At 37.3% G+C, this 21,615-nt stretch overlaps 1 protein-coding gene across 1 annotated transcript in view; it reads left to right on the forward strand.

Annotated features, from left to right (window-relative positions):
- ACC (acetyl-CoA carboxylase) overlaps nt 1-21,615 on the forward strand; it is a 1,393,224-nt gene that overhangs the window by 1,074,380 nt on the left and 297,229 nt on the right. Inside the window, exon 42 of the mRNA XM_090408519.1 lies at nt 8,548-8,668. Within this exon, the coding sequence (XP_090264645.1) occupies nt 8,548-8,668 (121 nt within the window). The remainder of the gene's footprint in view (nt 1-8,547; nt 8,669-21,615) is intronic.

Raw genomic sequence — 21,615 nt, forward strand, 5'->3', positions numbered from 1 at the left:
AAGCAGCAATGCTTAGAGGCTGACCCTGATGAAGAGAGAGAAGCAGTAAAATTGCAGAAGAGACAATGGGGCCATACTCAGTTGTATGAAAAAAAGAAACAGAATGCCTGCCAAACTACATTAGCTCAATTCTTTGTTGAGAAGTAGAATGATAAATTTATATTCTGAATCTATTTTATTGTCTTTCAGCTGCATGGTTTTCATTTAATTAGGTCCTGAAATATACCCTAATTCTTTTTATAAAAAAAAAAAAAAAAATTAAGGATCAAAAAAGAAATTTGAGGAAGAAATTATACATTTTCCCATAGGTTATTATATTTGATTAGTGCATTTTTAATTAAATCGCCTGTTTTAAAGAATGCATTAGGCACATTCATCGAGAGCTTGCTGTATAGCATTACTAAAATACAGATAATGTTGGAACTGTCACATTATAAGTTGAAAACAGAAACCACATGGAGTGTGGGACCTGGCATGGGTTAGCTATTATTCATGCATACATGCTACTATTATGCATGCAAGATAGTTTGCTGAAAAGCAAACCTGATGTGCGGAAAGAGCTAATCAACAAATTCCAAATATTACATAGGATCATTCCTTGGTTCCTGTTGAGTGTGGCTTGTGAATGTGTGACCATAGTGGATTCTTTTATGTTGAAAAAAGTGAAGTTGTCCTTTATGTAAGGCATGGAGCTCTTATCCCATTCAGTATTATGATGAGTGCGAGAGAAGCAAAAAGTTAGGTCCCAGCTGTCTTCTCTGTTATTATTAATGTCTCCAATATGCTCTTTCTAATTTTGAAAGTTCCACATGTCTGCCTTATGTAAGAAAGGCCACAAAAACATGGAATATTATTAACTTCAGGATGTTTTTAGAAAGAGTTGTGGTCTTTAGTTAAATCCAATAAACTTCGTATAGTCAAAATGGGCTTGAAAGCCACTCTTATGTCTATATTTGAGGAGATTAACAATCTTGAGAGAGAGTCTACCAATAAAGGATGGAGAGAATGTCAGAATTAATTTTGGACAAGAGTAGAAAATAGTATTTGTCATTCTATTTTGTTAGAATACGCTCATCATAACACTCAATGGAATAAAAGCTCCACACCTTATGTAGAGGACAACTTCACTTCTCACAACATAAAAGAATCGACTCTGCCATCATTTATTAGGCACACTCAAGAGGAACCAAGAAATGACCCTGTGTAGTATTTGGAAATCACTCATTAGATATTTCCACACATCAGATTTTCAGCCAACTATCTCCACATCACTGAACACTAACCCATGCCAGCTTCCATGCTCCACATGGTTTCTGTTTTCGACTTATATTGTAATGGCTCCTACGTAATCTGTATTTTAGTAATGTCATAGTTCATGTTAGCCTTCTGTTGTATTCTTTACCTTAACTTAGAAGAAGCCACAAGCATTTGTGGCGAAACTAGTCGGTTATCATTTTTTATGTTATTATGACCTGATAAACCCAATGTATTTCTCCTTGTAATTGATTTTACTTGTTGAAAATTTACATCTCATAGAAGTAGATTCCTTATAGAGCACTTATATAAAGAGCGTTGTGAGACCTTTCTACACCGACCAAACTTAAACAGATTAGATGGCCTTCAGTTATCCCCTTTATGGGAAATTTTATTGCATCAATTTTTATGAAAATTGCTGATTATTATATTATTGTAATTTTTTTAAATAATTGGGAATTTTACTGTCTGTTTTCTTATTAATGCTATAGTGATGCTTTTTGAAAATTATTCTTTAATTATAAATTTAGATTATATTTTTTGAATAACAGCTTCATACATATAAGACAAAACTAAATATAATTTATTTCTCCCATATATTTTGCTCAGTATGTCATGACCTTCTTTCAGGGAGAAGACAGAGAAACTGGTAACAACATTTAAATTCTGAATACAAGAATGAGTCGTGCAGCATGCATATAATGGTTGGTGAGCAGAATGCATTGCCTGAGACACATAATGTCATGCGTCTTGGTCGCAGCTGTCCAGTAGGGGGAAACACTATTAGAGTTCAGAGATATGGGAATAATCATCATGAATCATGCATCATGAATTAACAGCAGTCACTTCTCAAAACTTAGAAAAAGGCATACAGTCTATCTGATTAAGATTAGGATGGCACCATAGGATTTCACATGATTAAAAAAATAGACAGTCAAATTTGAACCTACTGTATGTAGCATCTTGGTACAGTTCCAGTGAACTCTGTGTCTAGTGTCAATGGAATGAGAAGCAAGGCCTGAATCTTCAGAATCAAAAATCTTATATAATCTTGATGTTTTTCAGTTCTAATAATAGGAGCGGTCAGTCTTTCCAAAGTAGCAAAGATTACTAGAACAGGGTATTTGGTAAACACCAGGCAAGTATAAAGGTGATAATATATCTTTGATAGGTGGTAAAAAAGCTGACAACTTCCAATATTATTTTTCTAAGACATTTATATTAAATAACATCAAGAATATATATTAATGAAAATAATAATAAGAAGAAGACTTTTGGATTATGAAGGTTCATGCCTTTCTCTATGGAGCACATCAGATACACCACCTATTGTCTCACTCCTAAAACAACTCCAAAAATGATCCTGTTATTATCAAGAAAATTATGGCAAGAATATCAGTGAAAAGTAAACCACCAGGCAACATCACAGATAAAAATGAATACTTCTGCATCCATCAATAGTAAACTAAACTCACCAAATGATCCTGACAGTGAGAGTGATTGTCTCACTCCTAAAACAATTCCAAAAATAATCCTATTCAATATGAACACACTTATCAAGAAAATTATGGCAAGAATATCAATGAAAAGTAAAACACCAGGCAACATCACAGATAAAAATAGATACTTCTGCATCCATCAATAATAAACTAAACTCACCAAACGATCCTGACACGTTAGATGATGTATTAAACATTTTTTTTTTTTTCCAGAGGAAGCAATGGACACTGGCCATCTGTACTTCCTGTAAATCAATAGATAAATATAAACACTAGAAAGATAATTTGTCAAGATCTCAGAAATTGAACAATACCATAAAGCCAAAACAATAGGAATTTTTTTACAGTGGAACTGTTGTGGGTTTCACCAGAATATTGATGATATCAGATTCACAAATGCACAATTGTTTCTGTCTGCAGGAAACATATTTAAAACCCAGTGAGAACTCTATTTTAAGGAATTTCACTGTTGTTCGTAAGAACAGAACTGGACATGGGTCCTATCATGGTGCATCAGCTGTCTTAGTGGTCAATCATACTCCTTTCCATCATCTATGATAAAAAAACTTATATTCCTTATGCATATTTGGCAACTTACAGAAAAGTACAAATATCCTTTGCATTCTATCCTCAACATCAATGTTTATCAAATTATGGTACATGAGACAATGTTTTTTTTATTATTATTACATTATTTTTAACTTTATATTTTTGTCACCATATTTTCCCAAGTCTTTTCTATAACAAATTTTCAATAACTAAAAAATATGAGAGTGCAAATTACAAAGCCAAGTGGATAGAAGGATGAGGGGAGACATGATTGAGACATATAATAAGTTGGTAAAGAGTAATTACCAGATTAGTATGGATGAGATTTTTCATAGAATATCTGGGGATGGGGAGAATGAGAGGCCATCCCTGGAAGCTGTATGTGGGTGTGAGCAAGGGGTAAGGAGTAGATTTTTTTGCATGAAGAGTGGTGGGTGATTGGAATACATTGCCTGAGATTCTGATGAATGCAGGGACAGTGAATGCATTTAAGTCGAGGTACAATGAGCTTTGCATGTTAGAGTGGGACCTCTCATGATAAGCTTCTTGATTCCATAGAGGTCTGTTGATGATGATAATAATGAGAAAATTTTAAACAAAATGTTCTCTTGGTGTCTTATATGGATGAAATTCTGTTATGGCTGCATCTGGTTGATAGCATGATTACATTCCAACTGCAAGGCTTGAAAAATATTTGCATTAAATTTTCATAATTTCATAATTTTTGTTTGTACTCTATGTGTATTAGATTTATATAACTAAAGTGTGTTTAATAATTTAAAAAAAAAAGATGCTTCATATGATAGTAATTTATTATAATTCAAGTATTAAAAAATAAATATCTTTACAGTTTTAAAAAAAACTGGAAAGGTATTTATTTCATTCCAACTAAAAATAGTTGGAATGAAATGTTATTGTAACCTCTCCCAAATTTCCTTCCTGGGGATGGGGGAGGGAAACTGGTATTACTAAAATTTTAAAAGCATATGCAAGTACTGAAAGTTTGGGAAACACTTCTCTACAGAATGGTGTGTAGATCAATGTTCCTTGCTCTGCCTAAAAGCCAACAAGTGCAACTGCACAAAAAAGCATGCACTCCTACAGTCAAAGCTTGGATATGAATCCAGTTTGCAAAGGAAAACACACTCCAATGGTTGGATTCTATCCATCATCAGGGTATACGAATAGCTACTGGAGCATTTTGCACATCGCCCATTCTGAGTCTTTATGTTGAAGGCAAAAAAACCTGCTCTGTCACTTCAGAGGAAACACTTATCTCTTAACTATGCTCTAAAAATAAAGTATTTTAAGAACTTTCATTGTGAACTATTATTTGTTTCTCTATGCTGAGAAGGTCAATATTACACATCACTCTATCATTCACCTCTTTGGTGTGCATGTAAAAGAGATTATGAAAGTTATTTGCATAAACATTGAAAAATGTTATCAGCACAACACTTAACATTCCTCCATGGCAGGTCTACACTCCATCCTGCAACTTCTCTCTTGTTAACTACTCAAATCTCATACTCCATAAGTCTACCTGCAGTTGTTTAATACACGAAGAACAGCCCACTCTGAAGTCTTGCCCATTTACATTAGCAGTTCAAAATCTAAGTCCTCTGTTGGTTATGCTGTGGTTTCTCCTGACATCATTATCTCCAGTCATATCCCACTTGATTGCAGTTAATTATACAGCAGAGAACCATGCCATTCAGCTTGCTCTTGTGCATATAAATGAAAACTACTGCTAAAAATGTATTATTTATACAGATTCATTGAGTTCCTTACAGGCTTGTCTCCTCTTCTCTCCTTTGTACAGTCTGCATTCAACACTTTTTGAGGTCCTACAACTGTTGTACAAAATAAAGCCCCTTAATTTTGTTGTTGAGTTTTGCCGGGTTCTGAGCCCCATTGGAATTAATAGATATGAAACTGCAAATTCAGAACACATGCAATTTACAGATGAAAAATACTAGTTGTGGTGGTGGTGGAGGTGGGCGATAGATGGCATTGATGGAGATGATTCGTAGTAGAGGTTCAGTGTAGTGGTTGAGACAGGTGTAGGTGTCCTCCCGCGATGAGTCTTCAGACTCCTTGGAGGTATCAGGAATAATAATAATAATAAATGCAGCAGCTAAATCAACTCTTTCTTTATCCACGTAATGCTTGACAGCTCCATACACAGACTACAGACATTTTATAAACTCACCCAGCATTTCTTCACTAGCTTCAGAATGAAAGAAATATTGTATTTTCAGATGTACCTAAGAGAAGTATTGCTGATAATCACAGAATTGTGGTGAATAGCATTAAAAATTCAGAAGGAAAGTAGTGTTTTGTATCTTCATCTCGCCCTCTTTGTCCTCTAACATATTACTCATACTACTTGTCAGCATTCACCTATTTCAACCTCACTGCTTCTGCTTTCACTACAGCCTGAGGCTAACCCTTAAGTTACCCATCACTTCTCACTGGCTTCAAAATGTAAAGAATATTGTATTTTCAGAAATGCTGACCTCAGATGTGTTGCTGAAGATAGCAGAAGAATTGTAGTCAATAGTATTAAAAAATCAGAAGGAAGATAGTGTTTTGGAAGACAGTGGAAGTGGTGCTATATGGTGCAATTTAGAGTTCAACATGATGAAATATTAAGTTTGGTATTCTGGGAATGGGAATGCAAAAGAAAATGTAGATTTCATTTTTCAGAAAATTACCTCAAATGAGCAGAAGAGAAGTAATTATTATGGACACTTCAACTACAGAGGCATTAGCTTGGAAAGATTAAATGGTACCTAGGGTAAAGGACAAGAAATTCATGCAGGTGCAAAGTGATCTCCTAAAACAGTATGTGGCGGCTTGTTAGCTCTGAATCTGGTTCTAGTTTTGGAGTCTTTGTCCTTCACTTAGCCACTTTGCTCTCATTTGAGATGAGTGATCATGCAGATTTGTTGAGGTAGATAAATATATGCAATCTTCATTTAAGAAGGAACCACAGAGCCAGCAATTATGGCAGACTTAGGGAGCAACTTGCAGCAGTGCCATGGCATTCAGAACTATAAGAGAAAGATGCTAGCAGTGCAGTTTGTCAGAGGTTGTTTGAGAGAAGCAGTATTAGATTACACGTTCATGGTCAAGAGGACAAGTCAGACAGGAGCTCGGTGAATGAGTAATATTACTATGCAGGTACTAAAAACAATAATAATCCGACTAGAGTATAAAGAGTAAAGAGATTAGTGAAACATAAATAGTACAAAGGACAAGCAAAAAGGTTTGGCCAGCAATGTAAAGAAGGCAAAATCAAATTAAGACAGAAATTGAGCATGGCAAAGAAATCCCAGGGATTTTTGGTATAATAAAAGGAAAATGATTTTGGAAGGATAACTGTAACAAATGCAAATAGCATGGAAGTGACAGAAATAGATGAAATAGTTGAATTATTGTGTGTCACTTTGTGAAATTATATCTTCTAGATCAGTGTTTCCCAATGTGGGATAATGTGAATATTTTGGGGGGAAATTAGAAAATGATGTTGCATTCGTCACATCATCACCAATATAGTAAAAAAAAATCGCCATTGTTGGCGATAAATTGTCAATGTTGCAACCCTGACTTTCCGAAAAAAAAAAAAGCTGAGAACACTAGTACAGCAGCCAACATAAATACAGTAACAAGAAGAACTCTCAGAAAAGCAAAATGATGATTCTATTAGAACTTTCTTCAACATAAAAAGAACAATGGCATGGCTTTCTGACAAGACATTCCGAAATTCATGATGAAATACCGAAATTCAACTAGTTTTGCAAAAAAAAATTACTGTTGTCCTTCCCGTCATCATATTTAGTTGAATGTGGCTTTAGTGCTGTAAATGACTTGTTACTGAAAAAAAGAAATCATCTGGATATCACAAACTGTGAGGATTTGAGATTGAAATTGACTAAATTAGTACCTCAAATAAAAACTCTCTTTGCAGCAGACATCAAGCTCAAGAATCACATTAACTTGGATTTTATTTTCTCAAATTCAGTTCAATTTATGTTTTATAATATACAAAGTGTAATATAAAATTTATATTCATTGAAGAAAGTCAAATTAAAAGGAGTTTTACCTATGTTCCTTTTTTATTTAAAGTACCTATTTATATTATACTTTTTCAGCTGACTGTTATGCTAGAGGAAGGGCATCAAAACCTTTGAAGTGGGGCATGATCCAAAAAACGTTTGGAAACAGTGTTCTAGGTGGAGATGTTGCAGGCGATTGGAATATTATGAAATCTCAGTGTAAATACAGCCATGGCATCAAATGGGATATTGGCTTACTTGTGTTCCCAGAAAGTGCAATAAAATTATCAGTTCTCTGACCAGGCAGTTTAATTTATCAGCACTAGTAGACCAAAATTCATTTTATCTTTTGTTGCAGATTTGTTTTTTCCTCTCAAGAATGATCATTATCATGGTTTAGATAACAGAAAAGTTTATCGTCAGATTCTTGATATATATACCCTCAAAGGGTTTCAGGTGAAAAAGTTGGTTAAGGATAGAATTCAGGAATTTAGACATTTTACTCACTTTCTATAATAAAGTGACTGTCGAGTTTGATAAAGGAAAGAGTTATAGCATGATCTCACTGGTTTTTAGTAAATGGAGAGAGATTTGAACTTTCAAGCTTACAACATGGATAAGATCTGATAGTATTTGCAAGGTATCTGGAAGACACAAATGCCATTTGTTTTGGAGGTGAGTTTTTTTTGTATTCGATCCTTTCAAAATCAGATTGGATTTATTGATAGTTGTATTGCATTTTTTCAGGATTTAGTTTGACCGTTTTACATAATGCGACCGTTACGTACACGATCCCAGCTGACTTGTTGCAGAGCCTGACACGGGGGGGGGGGGTATTTTTGTCTGTAGAAGCATGTGTTCATGGGGCCAGTTTGTCTATTCTGAGGGATCAGAAACCCATGTTTCCGGGAGGAAAAACCCTCCACCTTTGTATGAGACTGGCTAACTCACCTTCAGTCGAAAGAGACTAGATAAAGGTTCCTCACATCATGGACAAGAATCAAACCCAGGTCTTTCTGACCAAAGGGCTTCATCTGTACCAACTGTGCTATGGAGGCTCTTGCATAATACTTATTAATTTTTCTAAATATTGAAATATTTATTAAAATAATCAGCATGCATAATACTTGTTAATATTTTAATAAATATTTCAAGTATGCTTTCATGGATATCCTTTGTTTCAGGGTTATAAATACTTATATTTGACACCTGAAAACTTCAAGAAGGTCAGTGCTGCAAATTCTGTACGAGCAGAGCTCATTGAAGATGAAGGAGAATCACGTTACAAGATTACTGATGTTATTGGTAAGTTTTATGACTTATGTACGTTTCTGAACTTTACATAATGAAAAAACATTTCCTATTAGAAAATGTAGAGTATTTCTGCTTGATCTTAAAGCTGTATGTGTTTACTCTTTTAAGTGGCTTCTAATCAAAGGCTCTTTATATCCCACAATATCTAGCACACTATGCAATTCATTGTGGTAAGAGTTATTGCTTAGAGTAGTTTGACCTTTATTAAGGTAAATAGTTTGTTCAATAACTTGACACTAGGGTTACAGAAAGAAAAAAAATTGCATTAATTAAGAACTCTCATTGTCCTACCTGATTCTTTCAGATTTTTTCCATAATTCTGTCAATAATCTTCTGTACACATTCCTTTCTCATCAGTGTGTGATGATGTGTGCTATGGTAAGATTTACCTACTCTGATCAGTTTTGACCTATTGAGATATTTCTCAGTTCCATCTGTTCTCATTTACTTTTTTTTTTTAGTATAAAGCAATTTTTATCGATTTTATATATTTTACATATATGATACAAAGACTGAATTTGAATTCAATTAAAGTATAGAAGTGAAAACCTGGAGCTTATATAGTCATTGAGTTTTTATGTTTAAAGGAGCAAGATTTAGCTCTCATAGATCTTGGTCACCTCAGTGCCTGTGTTACACAAACTTTACAAAAAACTTGTGTAAACCAACAGCACTTTGCAGATAATCCTTCACTTGCGTTCTTCAACAGACAGCACCCACAAAGAAAGTTCATCTAAATTTCTCTCAGTGGCAAAGACCAACACACAACACCATTAAGATTCCATTAAGAAGCACTATGAACATTATTATTATTATTATTATTATTATTATTCAGACCTCCAAGGAGTCAAAAGACTCATCGAGGGAGGTCCTTCCTAAGACATAAAGTCTGTCAAGACTCATCGAGGGGAGGTCCTCCCCTGAGAAACACAAAGTCTATCATACCACTCTTTAAACTCACTGACCGTTCTCACTCCCACCACTCCATCAGGCAATGCATTCCACGGCTCAACCACCCTCCACACAAAGAAACCACTCCTTACCCTCTTGCTCACAGTTTCCTTTCGTAACTTCCAGGGATGGCCTCTTGTCATCACTCCTTCCCGCTGTTCAACCAAGCAAAAGCACTCCCCAGTGTCAGCCCTGTAACCACCTCTCAACAGTTTAAAAGTCTCAATCATATTCCATCTCCTTCTTCTATCCACCAAACTCTGCAGTCCACATTCTCTCAGCCGATCCTCATAACTAATCTTGTACAGTCCTGAAACCATCTTTGTCATCTGTCTTTGTATCCTTTCCACAGTTAATTTATCCCCTTCAAATCCTGGGGACCAAATCTGAGAACAATAGTCCAAGAGTGGTCTGATCAGAGACTTATACAATGGAATGATAACCCTCTTATCTCTGCAGGTCAGTGTCCTTCTCATAATAGCAGCAATCCTCTGTGTTACCTTCACCACCTTTGCAATATGTCCCCTAAATTTCAGGTTTCTATCAATCATCAACCCCAGTTCTCTTGTCTCCCCTACTTCCTCCAGTATAACTCCTCCCATAGAGTATGCAGCATCCCATCGATGTTTCCCAAACCTCAAGACCTTACATTTTGCTGCATTAAACTGACACCCCATTCATTTGCCCATCTATCTAGCTTATTTAAATCCTCTTGCAGGGCTACCACATCTGCACTATTACTAATAATCCTTCCCAGCTTCGCATCATCCGCAAACAACTGAATATTCCCCTGCAATCCACTGGCTATGTCACTGATATAAAGGTTAAACAATATAGGTCCTAGTACTGAGCCCTGTGGGACCCCACTTGTAACCCTCTGCCTCCTGGAAACTGCTCCACCATACACAACTCTCTGATACCTATCAGACAGCCAATCCTGAATCCAGTTGACCAACCTGACCCATGTTCTGCAACTTAAATATCAGCTTATCATGTGGCACCCTGTCAAATGCCTTCGCCAAAATGGGTATGAGAGACCATTATAGCAGCTGAAGTTACTGTAGCCTATAAAGAATGCCAGATGAGGAAATCCCCAGAAGTAGTCTAGAGTTGTACTTTAAGGCCTAAGATGTTATTCTTCTCGTTTAGTTATAGTTTTTCATTCCTTTTCCTCTCTCTCTACAGGTCATCACATACCAAGTGAATTTGAAACCAGTCATGCCATTCTCATTCCAAAGGCTCATAGAGATCATATCTTAATCAACACCTGGAGGTGTGTATTTCTCTGTCTAATACTAACTGCAAGATCCTTTTTTGCATTGTCAAAAACAGGCTCAAAATAGGAATGAGATGCATAATCAAAAGCACACAGTGTGTGGAGTTCCAGAACAAGGGAGAATTTCATCTGTTCTTGCCATATGATCTACTCTGCTAGTTAACATGAAAAAAGCATCCAGTGGTGGTACTCTCCGTGGATCTTACTCAAACATTTGACAATGTCTTGGTATCCCTTTCTGTTCAATATCCTCCACAGCAAATTGGGCTTGGCAGAAGACTGCTATCTGTGATTGAAGGAATCGATGCTAATACATCTCCTCCTAGTTAATGGGTGGATTTCTATCAGACCCTGATCAAAATTCAGAAAGAAGTCAAGTAAAGTTGCTCTCTTAGTGTCTAATGCTTTACCTTAGTTCTAGAACATTTTTTATTCTTTCAGGAAGTTGACATTTTGTTTTTAATAAATGTATAAACTTAAAGTTTCAAGGATACCCTGACTGTGGAGGGATCTTGCTTTGAGAATTGCATATGTTAATCTCTAGGAAATGGCTAAAATTGTTACTTTAGCATTAGAGATCCAATTTGTGATATCTCTTACAGATTGGAAACAGTTGAATATGCATTTTATAGCTGCACCTTTGTCCTGCATATTTGAAACAGACTGTGTAATGTGTTAGGTGTTCCATTACTCACAGCATTTTTTTTTTTTTTTTTTGCAATACCCAACCAGTAATGGTAAGATCATCATTTTATCATCATATCCCCTCATCCATCTAGCCTAGGATGGGTTGAGTCCCCCCCCCCAACTGAAGAGGACTTGCAGCTAATTAATGCAGCTGGATCGCCACTTCTTGCTGCATCCTACCTAAGGGCAGTGTTTCTGCTTGTCATCTGTGCGGATTCACGGGACTGGTTTGCCTATTCTGGGGGACAAAAAACCCAAGTTTCCAGCAGAAAAAAAAAAACCCTACCTCCGTATGGTTTTCACCTTTAGTTATGCTAACTCACCTTTAGTCGTGAGAGACCAGATAAAGATTTATCACGTCTTGGTCAGGACTCAAACCCAGGTTTTTCTGACCAAAGGGTCTGTACTAACTGAGCTATGGAGGCTCTACCTCATGGGGAGATCATTATGATATTTATAATTTGAGTTAAAATATCGTTTATGGAAAGTGGTGGAGAGGGAGGGGGTCATGGCTTTGAAAACTAGCAATGGAATATACAAATATTTTTGGTGAGTGCAAACCATGTGTACTATGTAGTCTTCCTCAGTTGGAGATAAAATTCTGTCTGTTCTTATTATGAGATCATGTTGGAGGCTTAATGGATTTTTTACAACACTCAAAAAGAATTAAAATAGAATTTAATACTTCCTATATCTCATTCTAGTCACTAGGACATCTACGGGGATTACAAAAACAATTAATGTAACATGCACACAAATATCATACAATACTAAGCCCAACCACGTGGGTGACACTAAAGTCTTGTCTAGGTGAAGCGCCCTCTAAAGGCGGTAGTAGGTGGCCTGGAATGTTAATGCAACCGTATTTATTAAGATTTGGTTGGTTTCTGAGAGCTGCTGCTGCTTCTAAGAAAAGTCTCTCTTTCTTGAATTTGCTGTGGTGGAGCATGGTGGTTTTCTTCCATGATACCCTGTGGGTGGTGTCAAAAACATGGTCAGCCAAGCCTAAATGGCCATAGTTGTGTTTACAGATGTAAGATTTGTGTTCCTCCAGGCAGATGGATGCTGATCTGCCTGTCTGTCCAAAGTACTCCAGCTTACAGGAACAGGGTACTTTGTAAACTCCAGGCAGAGAGAGAGAGAGAGAGAGGAGGGAGCTGATCTTTCGTAGAATGGATAAGGGTAGCAAGTTTGCAGTGGGGCTTATATGCTGTGTGTAGGTTGTACTTTTATAGTATCTTGGCTATTTTTTTGGATGTGCCACGGATGTAGGGTATGGTGATGGCATTTTTAAAATCTTGTTGAGGAGGAGGATGGGCAATGGGGGAGGAACTGATTATTTTTTTGATAACGTGATCGCTGTAGCCATTGGAGAGGAAAGTGCTGTGTATGTGGTTAAGCTCAGTAGTGAGGGCGGTTCCACTGGAACAAAGATTGTGGGCTCTCTTGGTAAGAGTTTTAATAATGCCATATTGTTGAGAGGGGTGGTGGTGGGAGAGTTTGTGACTGTATCTGCCTGTGTGTGTGGGTTTTCTGTATACAGTGAAGGCAAGTGTATCATTAGGCAGGCATGTGACTAAGGTGTCTAGGAAGGGTAAACAATTGTTCTTTTCCTTTTCCATAGTAAACTGGATTCTTTGATGTAGGCTATTGAGATGACTGAGGAAGGAGAATAATGTGTCTGGGCCATGAGGCCAAATAGAGAACACATCATCTACATATCTTAGCCAGATAGAAGGCTTGAGTGGGGCTGGCTCTATGGCTCGTTTTTCGAAATCTTCTATATAGAAATTGGCAGGGGGGGTGAGAGGGGGGGAACCCATGGCGGCTCCCTCTATCTGCTTGTAGATTTTGTTCTTCCATTTTAAGAGTTTTAATAATGCCATATTGGAACCGCCCTCACTACTGAGCTTAACCACATACACAGCACTTTCCTCTCCAATGGCTACAGAGATCATAGTATCAAAAAAATAATCAGTTCCTCCCCCATTCCCCGTCCTTCTCATCAACAAGATTTTAAAAATGCCATCACCATACCCTACATCCGTGGCACATCCATAAAAATAGCCAAGATACTAAAAAAGTACAACCTACACACAGCATATAAGCCCCACCGCAAACTTGCTACCCTTATCCGTTCTACGAAAGATCAGCTCCCTCCTCTCTCTCTGCCTGGAGTTTACAGAGTACCCTGTTCCTGTAAGCTGGTGTACTTTGGACAGACAGGCAGATCAGCATCCATCTGCCTGGAGGAACACAAGTCTTACATCTGTAAACACGACTATGGCCATTCAGGCTTGGCTGACCATGTTTTGGACACTACCCACAGGGTATCATGGAAGAAAACCACCATGCTCCACCACAGCAAATTCAAGAAAGAGAGACTTTTCTTAGAAGCAGCAGCAGCACTCAGAAACCAACCAAATCTTAATAAATACGGTTGCATTAAGCTTCCGAAGATTTGGGAAACACTCATCACCAGAGGTCCCACCTTACATTCCAGGCCATCTACTACCGCCCTTAGAGGGCGCTCCACTTAGATAGGACTTTAGTGTCACCCACGTAGTTGGGCTTAGTATTGTTTGATATTTGTGTGCGTGTTACATTAATTGTTTTTGTAATCCCCGTAGATATCCTAGTGACTAGGACGAAATATAGGAAGTATTAAATTCTATTTTAATTCTTTTTGATTGTTGTAAAAAAATCCATTAAGCCTCCAACATGATGTCCTCACAGCACTTAAGCCTTCTACATACGAATTCTTATTATGAGAAGTTTTTCACACTGTGCCATCCTCTTAGTTCACAGTAGTCTTATGGTTAAATACAAGAATGACTGGAGAGCAATATCTAGAGAAAGCTAACTCAATGTAGCTTTCTCTGCCTGGATTTTAGTTCCAGTTGTATTTTGATTGTTCAGCTGCATGAGACTGGTGAAAAAGAAAAAAGATGGCCTTTGGTCACATGTGATATAAAGGAGCTGAGGCTTTCATTCCTTCTCTCTTTCCTGCTATTCATCTATTCATCTCTTTCCATCTCTCTATCCTACTGTCCTTTTTTTTCTACTAATGACATTATGCTCTCTTACTTTATTTTTTCAACTCAATAAAGAGTGAAACCAGTCTAGCTAGTGACACTTCCCATACTCCATACTTTAAACACCTGAAAGGGAGTGAGCTGTGCATTATAGAGTATACTGAGGTAATTAATGTGAAGTTAACAGCTTCTGTTTCCAAGTGGCTTGGTCATAAACATATTTTATTATTATTATTGCTTGGACACCTCAATGAAGTCCTAAGACTCATCTTGGGAGAACCAAACTATCAACGCAATATCTATCATAACTCTCCTTGAAACTATTAACAGAAGAAGCACTTACAACTGACTCAGACAACCCATTCCATTCATTCACCACTCTCCAAGTGAAAAATTTACACCTCACATGCTTGCTAATCACACTCTTACCTAACTTCCAGGGATGTCCTTGAGTTTTGTTTTGCCCATACTATCAATTCAAATAATCCTGCATGTGCTCTACATCACCTTGATTAACTACCTAACTCTGCATTATCAGCAAACAACTGAATATCTCCTTTAGAATTATTTCCTATATCATTTATGTACAAATTAAACAGCAGTAGTCCAAACACAGAGCCATGTGGCACACCACTAGTCACCTGCCTTCTCCCAGATTCTGCTCCTCCGTTTACTACTTTCTGGTATCTAGTCCATAAGTCACCCGTTTTATCCATATCGCTAGTTTCATATCATCCCCATTTGTTTCAGTTTGTATAATAGTTCCTTGTAGTAACTTGTTAGATGGCTTTACAAAATCCAGCAATATCATTATGTAGCCATTCCCTTTATCCAACTAGCCTTTCTTCCTATTATAAAATGTTATTAAATTACTAAAGCATGACCCAACCTTCACAAAGCCTTGCTACCTCTAACAGAGTATCATATTCTTATTCAAGCATTCCTGAATTCTCTCTTTGACCAACTTTTCCAGTACTTTTACCACCACTTCTGAAATACTGATTGATCTATAATTTGCTGCCACAGACTTAGATTCTACTTTATGCAAATTAATTATTTTGTCCTCCTTCCACTCTCTCTTGGGACGTTGTCTGATCTGGGACTTAAATCAAACAGTAGTCAAAGGTATCACCAGTTCCCCCACACATTCTCTTAATATGTTAACCAATATCCCATCTAGTTATTATTATTAACATCTGAGCTCCATATAGTCAGACTCTCATCGTGGGAAGTATATACTGTCACACATAAAAACCATCCCATCATGCCTTAAACTGATTCAATGTGTCTACATTCACAACACACTCAGGCAATGCATTCCACTCACCAACCACTCCGTGTAGAGATCCTTTCCTCACTCCACTCTCACATCCTCCATATAGTTTCCAGGGAAGGTTTTCTCTTGTACTATCCCCCCCCTCTCCCATTCTATGAAAAATTCTTCCTTGTTAACTGATAACAATCTTTACAAACATATATGTCTCAATCATATTTCCCCCCCCCTCCTCCTCCTCCTATTCACGATGCTTTGCAATTTACATTCTTAAAATCTGTCGTCATACTCAATTTACATTCTGGAATCTGTCTCCACATTCCAGAAATCACCTACAACTTTTGTAAATCTTCTCTGGACCCTTTCTAACATATAGTCATCACTATAAAAATCAGGTCACCAGATCTATGTAGTATTCCATATTAGGCCTGATCAAGGCAATAGCATAATAGCAATGCCATTAACCCCTTTATTTCTGCATGTCAGTGACCTCTGCATCACTGCCATTATCTAATGTGATGTCTTCACAACTTGTGCAATGTGGCCCCTGAATTTCAGGTCTTTGTCCACCACCACTTCAAGATTTCTCATCTCCTCTACCTTATTTAACATTTCCCTACCAAGTATATACTTTGTATACCATCATTGCTTACCAAATTTCAAAACCTTACACTTTGCAACATTGAACTGCCAATTCCGTACTACTGTTGCCTGCTCATACAATCTGTTTAAGTCCTGCTGTAAGGCCATAAAATCGTTGATTCCTTATCACTCTCCCCAAATTTGCATTATCTGCAAACAGTTGAATATCACCAATTAAACCAATCCCAATATCATTAATATACAAATTGAACAACAAAACAATGAGAGATCACCCTTTAGGGAGATCATGTTTTAATAAACATGATCTCCCTAAACATGTCATGACATGTTCTTCATGAACCTGTTATGTTCATGATGTGTGGCATGTCTGCCAATCAACAAACATGAAATTGTCTCGGGGTGAGGTGTCTTGTCTCATCCTGCCAAAAGATTATAGTGGTAGCAAGAGATTTCCAATTGTCCCAACGTGAATGTGTTAATTCATTGCTTCATTGGACCTGTTTCTATCATTCCATTACAATAAACTGTATGCCACTTCAGTCATTCTTTCTTTCTTTCTTAATGGTGGCAGTTATTTAGCTCTTAATTTTGCCTTCATTTGGTTCAAGAAGTTTTGGACACTCATATCTCATTCTTAGTGGTAAATGGTATAAATCCTTAAAGCCTTAGTATTACTAAGGACTTAAAGATTCACTCGACTCAATCTGTAAATGCCAAACAGTTTCTCCTGGATAGACACAATACTTGCAGTCTTTGGTCTTTTCAAAGTGTCACTGAGTTTACATTAAATAAAGTCACAATAACATACATTAATAATGCCTAAGAATAGAAAATTTCATTACTGAAATTATAGTTGGTCAGAACATTTTTCTGAAAATCTTATTATTATTCTTATTATTAACATCTGACCTCCATGGAGTCAGAGACTCATCGTGGGAGGTACACACTATCTCACACACTGCTCATCCAACTGTGCCTTAAACTGATTCAATGTCAGCTCTTGTTCTACCCCCTCCCCCATTCTATGAAAAATCTCTTCCATATCAACCTGATACCCTGTAGTGATTTTCAGTAAGATCTGCAAAATACCCCTCTACAACTGTAATCACCTCTTGCTTCGAAGAAAAATGCTGACCAGCGAGGAAGAGTTTTAGTTTTGGGAAGAGATAGAAGTCAGAGGGAACCAAATTTAGGGAGTAGGGTGGATGTATCAGCAATTCATAGTGCAGATCCCTTAATTTTCCCATTGCCAAAACACCTTTGTGGGCAGGTGCATTGTCCTGATGAAAGATGATTTATTTCTTCTGCAAACAGGGCCTTTTCTTGCGAATTTTTTCGTCTAGTCTGGTTAAAAGATTGGAATAATATTCCTTGGTTATTGTTTTACCCTTTTCAAGATAATTAATAAACAAAATGCCTTTAGCATCCCAAAACACTGATGCCATGACCATGATGCTGACGGAACCAACTTTGTCTTCTTTGGCGCTGATTAACCGGCTTCTGTCCACTGTTTTCACTGCTGTTTGGATTCTGGTGTCTAATGATGAATCCAAGTCTCATCCATAGTAATAAATTGACCCACAAAATCAGTTTTATTCTTGTTAAAACACTCCAAGCACTGTTCAGAGATTTTCATGCAAGTACATTTTTGATCTGCTGTGAGCAAGCACGGCACCCATCTTGCGCAAAGCTTTTTCATTTGCAATTCGTTATGCAAAATATATCCTACGCGTTCTTTTGAAATGCTATAGTCTCAGCAATTTCATGCACTTTGATTTGTTAATCATCCAATACCATATCATGCACTTGATCAATGATTTCTGGTGTTGCTTGGGTTATATGTTAATAAGACTGTGGGAATGGATGGCTTATTACCACATATTTTAAAAGAATGGGCAAAAGAGTTAGCCATACCCTAATATTTAATTTAATGAAAGCCTTCAGTAGGGAAGGTTCCTAAGGAGTGAAAAGAAGGCAAAATAATACATTTCCATGGTTCAACAACAGGTTTCCAATTATAGATTGGTCTGTATGTCTGCAGTTGTGATCAGAGTGTTAGAAAAATTGGTTAGAAATCAAATACTGGATTGGGTTGATGGACATAAGATTCTCTGTGATGAGTAGCATGGGTTTGTGAAGGGAAGGTGTTGTTTTAGCAATCTGCTTATGTTTTATAAGGTGACGAATGTGTTGGATAAGGGAAATTCATATTCAGTGATTTTTGGGGGCTTTGCCAAAGGCATTTGATAGATTAAACCATATGATGCTGTAAGTATGCAGAAGAATGAAGCAAATGAGTTAATTGTTTTGACTGACACAAATGATTTTGAAAGATGAGAAATATGAAATGAGAGAAGATATGAAAGAGTTGTTAGTTGAAGCAAAAATGAAGAGTAAAAAATTAAAGATTGTGAGTCTGCTGCCTCAATTTGATATGACAGAACTGAGAAGAAGGGCCATGATTGTCGATGAGAAGATTGTGCAGCAGGAATGGTGTGCAGTTTATTGATGTATGGAGTGAATTTGATGGATGAAAGGACTTATATATCCCCAGTGGACTACATCTAAATTGTTTTAGAGTTAATGTTTGCAGAAAGTGTTGTTTAGTGAGAGTGTGGTAGTGCAAAACCAATGATGTTAGGAAGGATGAAATCAAGCATGTGTCTAGCCACTCCTCTGATAAATGAGCATGTACAGCAATGATTATGCAATGGCAAATGGGATTTCACAGGTCTCCAATTTGAATGAGTTGGTAATGACATTACGCAAGGGTAACTATGGGTGCAAAGGGATGTTTAAATGCACATACACGAATGCAAAAAGTATCAGGAATAAGAGTGAGGAGTTTTTAGCATTGGTAAGCTTGCCTTGGACAAAAATTATAGGCATCAGTGAGACCTGGTTGACAGAAAATGATATAGTTACAGGGATGGAATGTAAAGGATATTGTATTTATTACTGGTGGTGAGGTATTACTGATTATAGCTGAAGAATTACAATGAATAAAATTAGAAATTAAATAGGGTTTTAGGTCTGAGGAAGATGGTTCATTTGAGGCTGTCTGTAGTTAGATAGAGGCAAATAGGACAAAATACCTTGTTGGGTGCTGTTTTAGATCGAGGGTGTGTGTGTGTGGGGGGGTTTCCACAGGAAGATGTAGATGCTATGTATCAGCAGATGAGCCCAATGAATGTAATCAAATAATTATTATTTGGAGACTTTAACTATGGAGACATCGATTGAAGGGAGGGGCATGGCAAGATGAAAGTGGGATTTATACAGTTGTTCAGGGATAATTACATGAAACAGCATATTATAAAGAGAAAAAGGGGTTTGAGGATGTTGGACCTGATAGCATCAAAAGATGTATCATTACATAAGGTTGACATGCTTCTCCAATTGGGGGAGAGTGACCATGCAGTCTTGTTCTGGAAAGTTGCCAAACATGTGGAGTTCTCTGTCAAGAAGAGGTCTATGTTCATCTATAAGTGTGTGTGGGGGGGGGGTTCATTTGAGGCTGTCTGTAGTTAGATAGAGGCAAATAGGACAAAATACCTTGTTGGGTGCTGTTTTAGATCGAGGGTGTGTGTGTGGGGGGGGGAGTTTCCACAGGAAGATGTAGCCCAATGAATGTAATCAAATAATTATTATTTGGAGACTTTAACTATGGAGACATCGATTGAAGGGAGGGGCATGGCAAGATGAAAGTGGGATTTATACAGTTGTTCAGGGATAATTACATGAAACAGCATATTATAAAGAGAAAAAGGGGTTTGAGGATGTTGGACCTGATAGCATCAAAAGATGTATCATTACATAAGGTAGACATGCTTCTCCAATTGGGGGAGAGTGACTGCATGTGATGTGGATATCCTGCAGGATGATTTAAATAAATTGGCATTGTGGGCAAAGGGTAATGATTTCAATTTAATGTTGCAAAATGTAAGATTATGCACTTCGGGTTGAAAAGATTGCATATTGTGTATCATAGTAATGGCACTGAATTGCAAGAAATTGATGAGGCTAAGGACTTGTGGACAAACAGTTGAAGTTCAGAGTATCGCAAGTAAAGTAAAGTAAAGGTGAGGAGGTTATTTTGCCTCTTTATAAGGCTATGATTCATCCACATCTTCACTGCTGCATAGAGATTTGGTCACTTGGGTTTCTTAGGATCCAGGAAGTGGTCGAGAGGATTTAGAGATGAGTAACCAAGATGGTGACAAGTCTGTGGAATACTCCCTATGAGAATAAGTTGAAGGTTTGAGTTACAAAGTTCGATTGATAGACAGAGGGGAGGGAACCTGATAGAAACTTTTAAGATTTTAAAGGTTTTATAAAATTGATGCAAGTGAAATTTTTCGATATAAGACAAATAGTCAGAGAACTAGGGACCATCCATGAAAGTTGTGTAAGAGTGTGGTTAGTAGTGCTTTGTGGAACAGTTTTTTTTGCATGGAGAGTTGTGAGTGAGTGGAATGGATTGCCATAATTAGTTGTGAGTTCCCTGATTGTGAATAGATTCAAGGAGAGGTATGATAGGGTTTGTGTGTATGATTGTTGATTTGGGTCTCCCACGATTAGTCTCTGGACTCCATGGAGATGCCATAAAATAATAATAATAATGATAAATTCCGTGTGATGATATTGCGTTCCCCCTTTTTACGGGAGTTCACGGTACCATCTAGTCCCCCCAAATTTTATCTGGCTCCGGAACCAGTATAGGCTGACGAATCAGACCTATGGCTGGGTCAGTATTCCTGACTGTAATCCGTGTGTCCTCAGACTGATTTGCCTGCTTGCAGGAAAAAAACCCTGCCGTCCATGCCCAAGACCAGCTAACTTGGCTGTGGCTGAGGAAGATTCTTAAGCTCCTCACGTCGTTGACAGGAATCGAACCTAGGACACTCCTTCCCCAGGCATATGGTTGCGAAGCACAAAGCCATTAGGCTAACCGCACGGATGATAATAATGATGATGATGATGATGACAGATGGATGTATAAGCTGCAGAAGTGGATTAGATAACAGATTGATTAGTTGGATTGATGATTGGCTTATAAAAGATACCATCTCAAATTCTGTATGATGGAGCAGTGTCTCAGAGAAGGAAAGTG

The sequence above is a fragment of the Typopeltis vanoorti genome, chromosome 18 (genome assembly GCF_054136105.1).
Source record: "Typopeltis vanoorti isolate ZY-2024b chromosome 18, IOZ_Tvanoo_1.0, whole genome shotgun sequence".
Taxonomy (NCBI): Eukaryota; Metazoa; Arthropoda; class Arachnida; order Uropygi; family Thelyphonidae; genus Typopeltis; species Typopeltis vanoorti.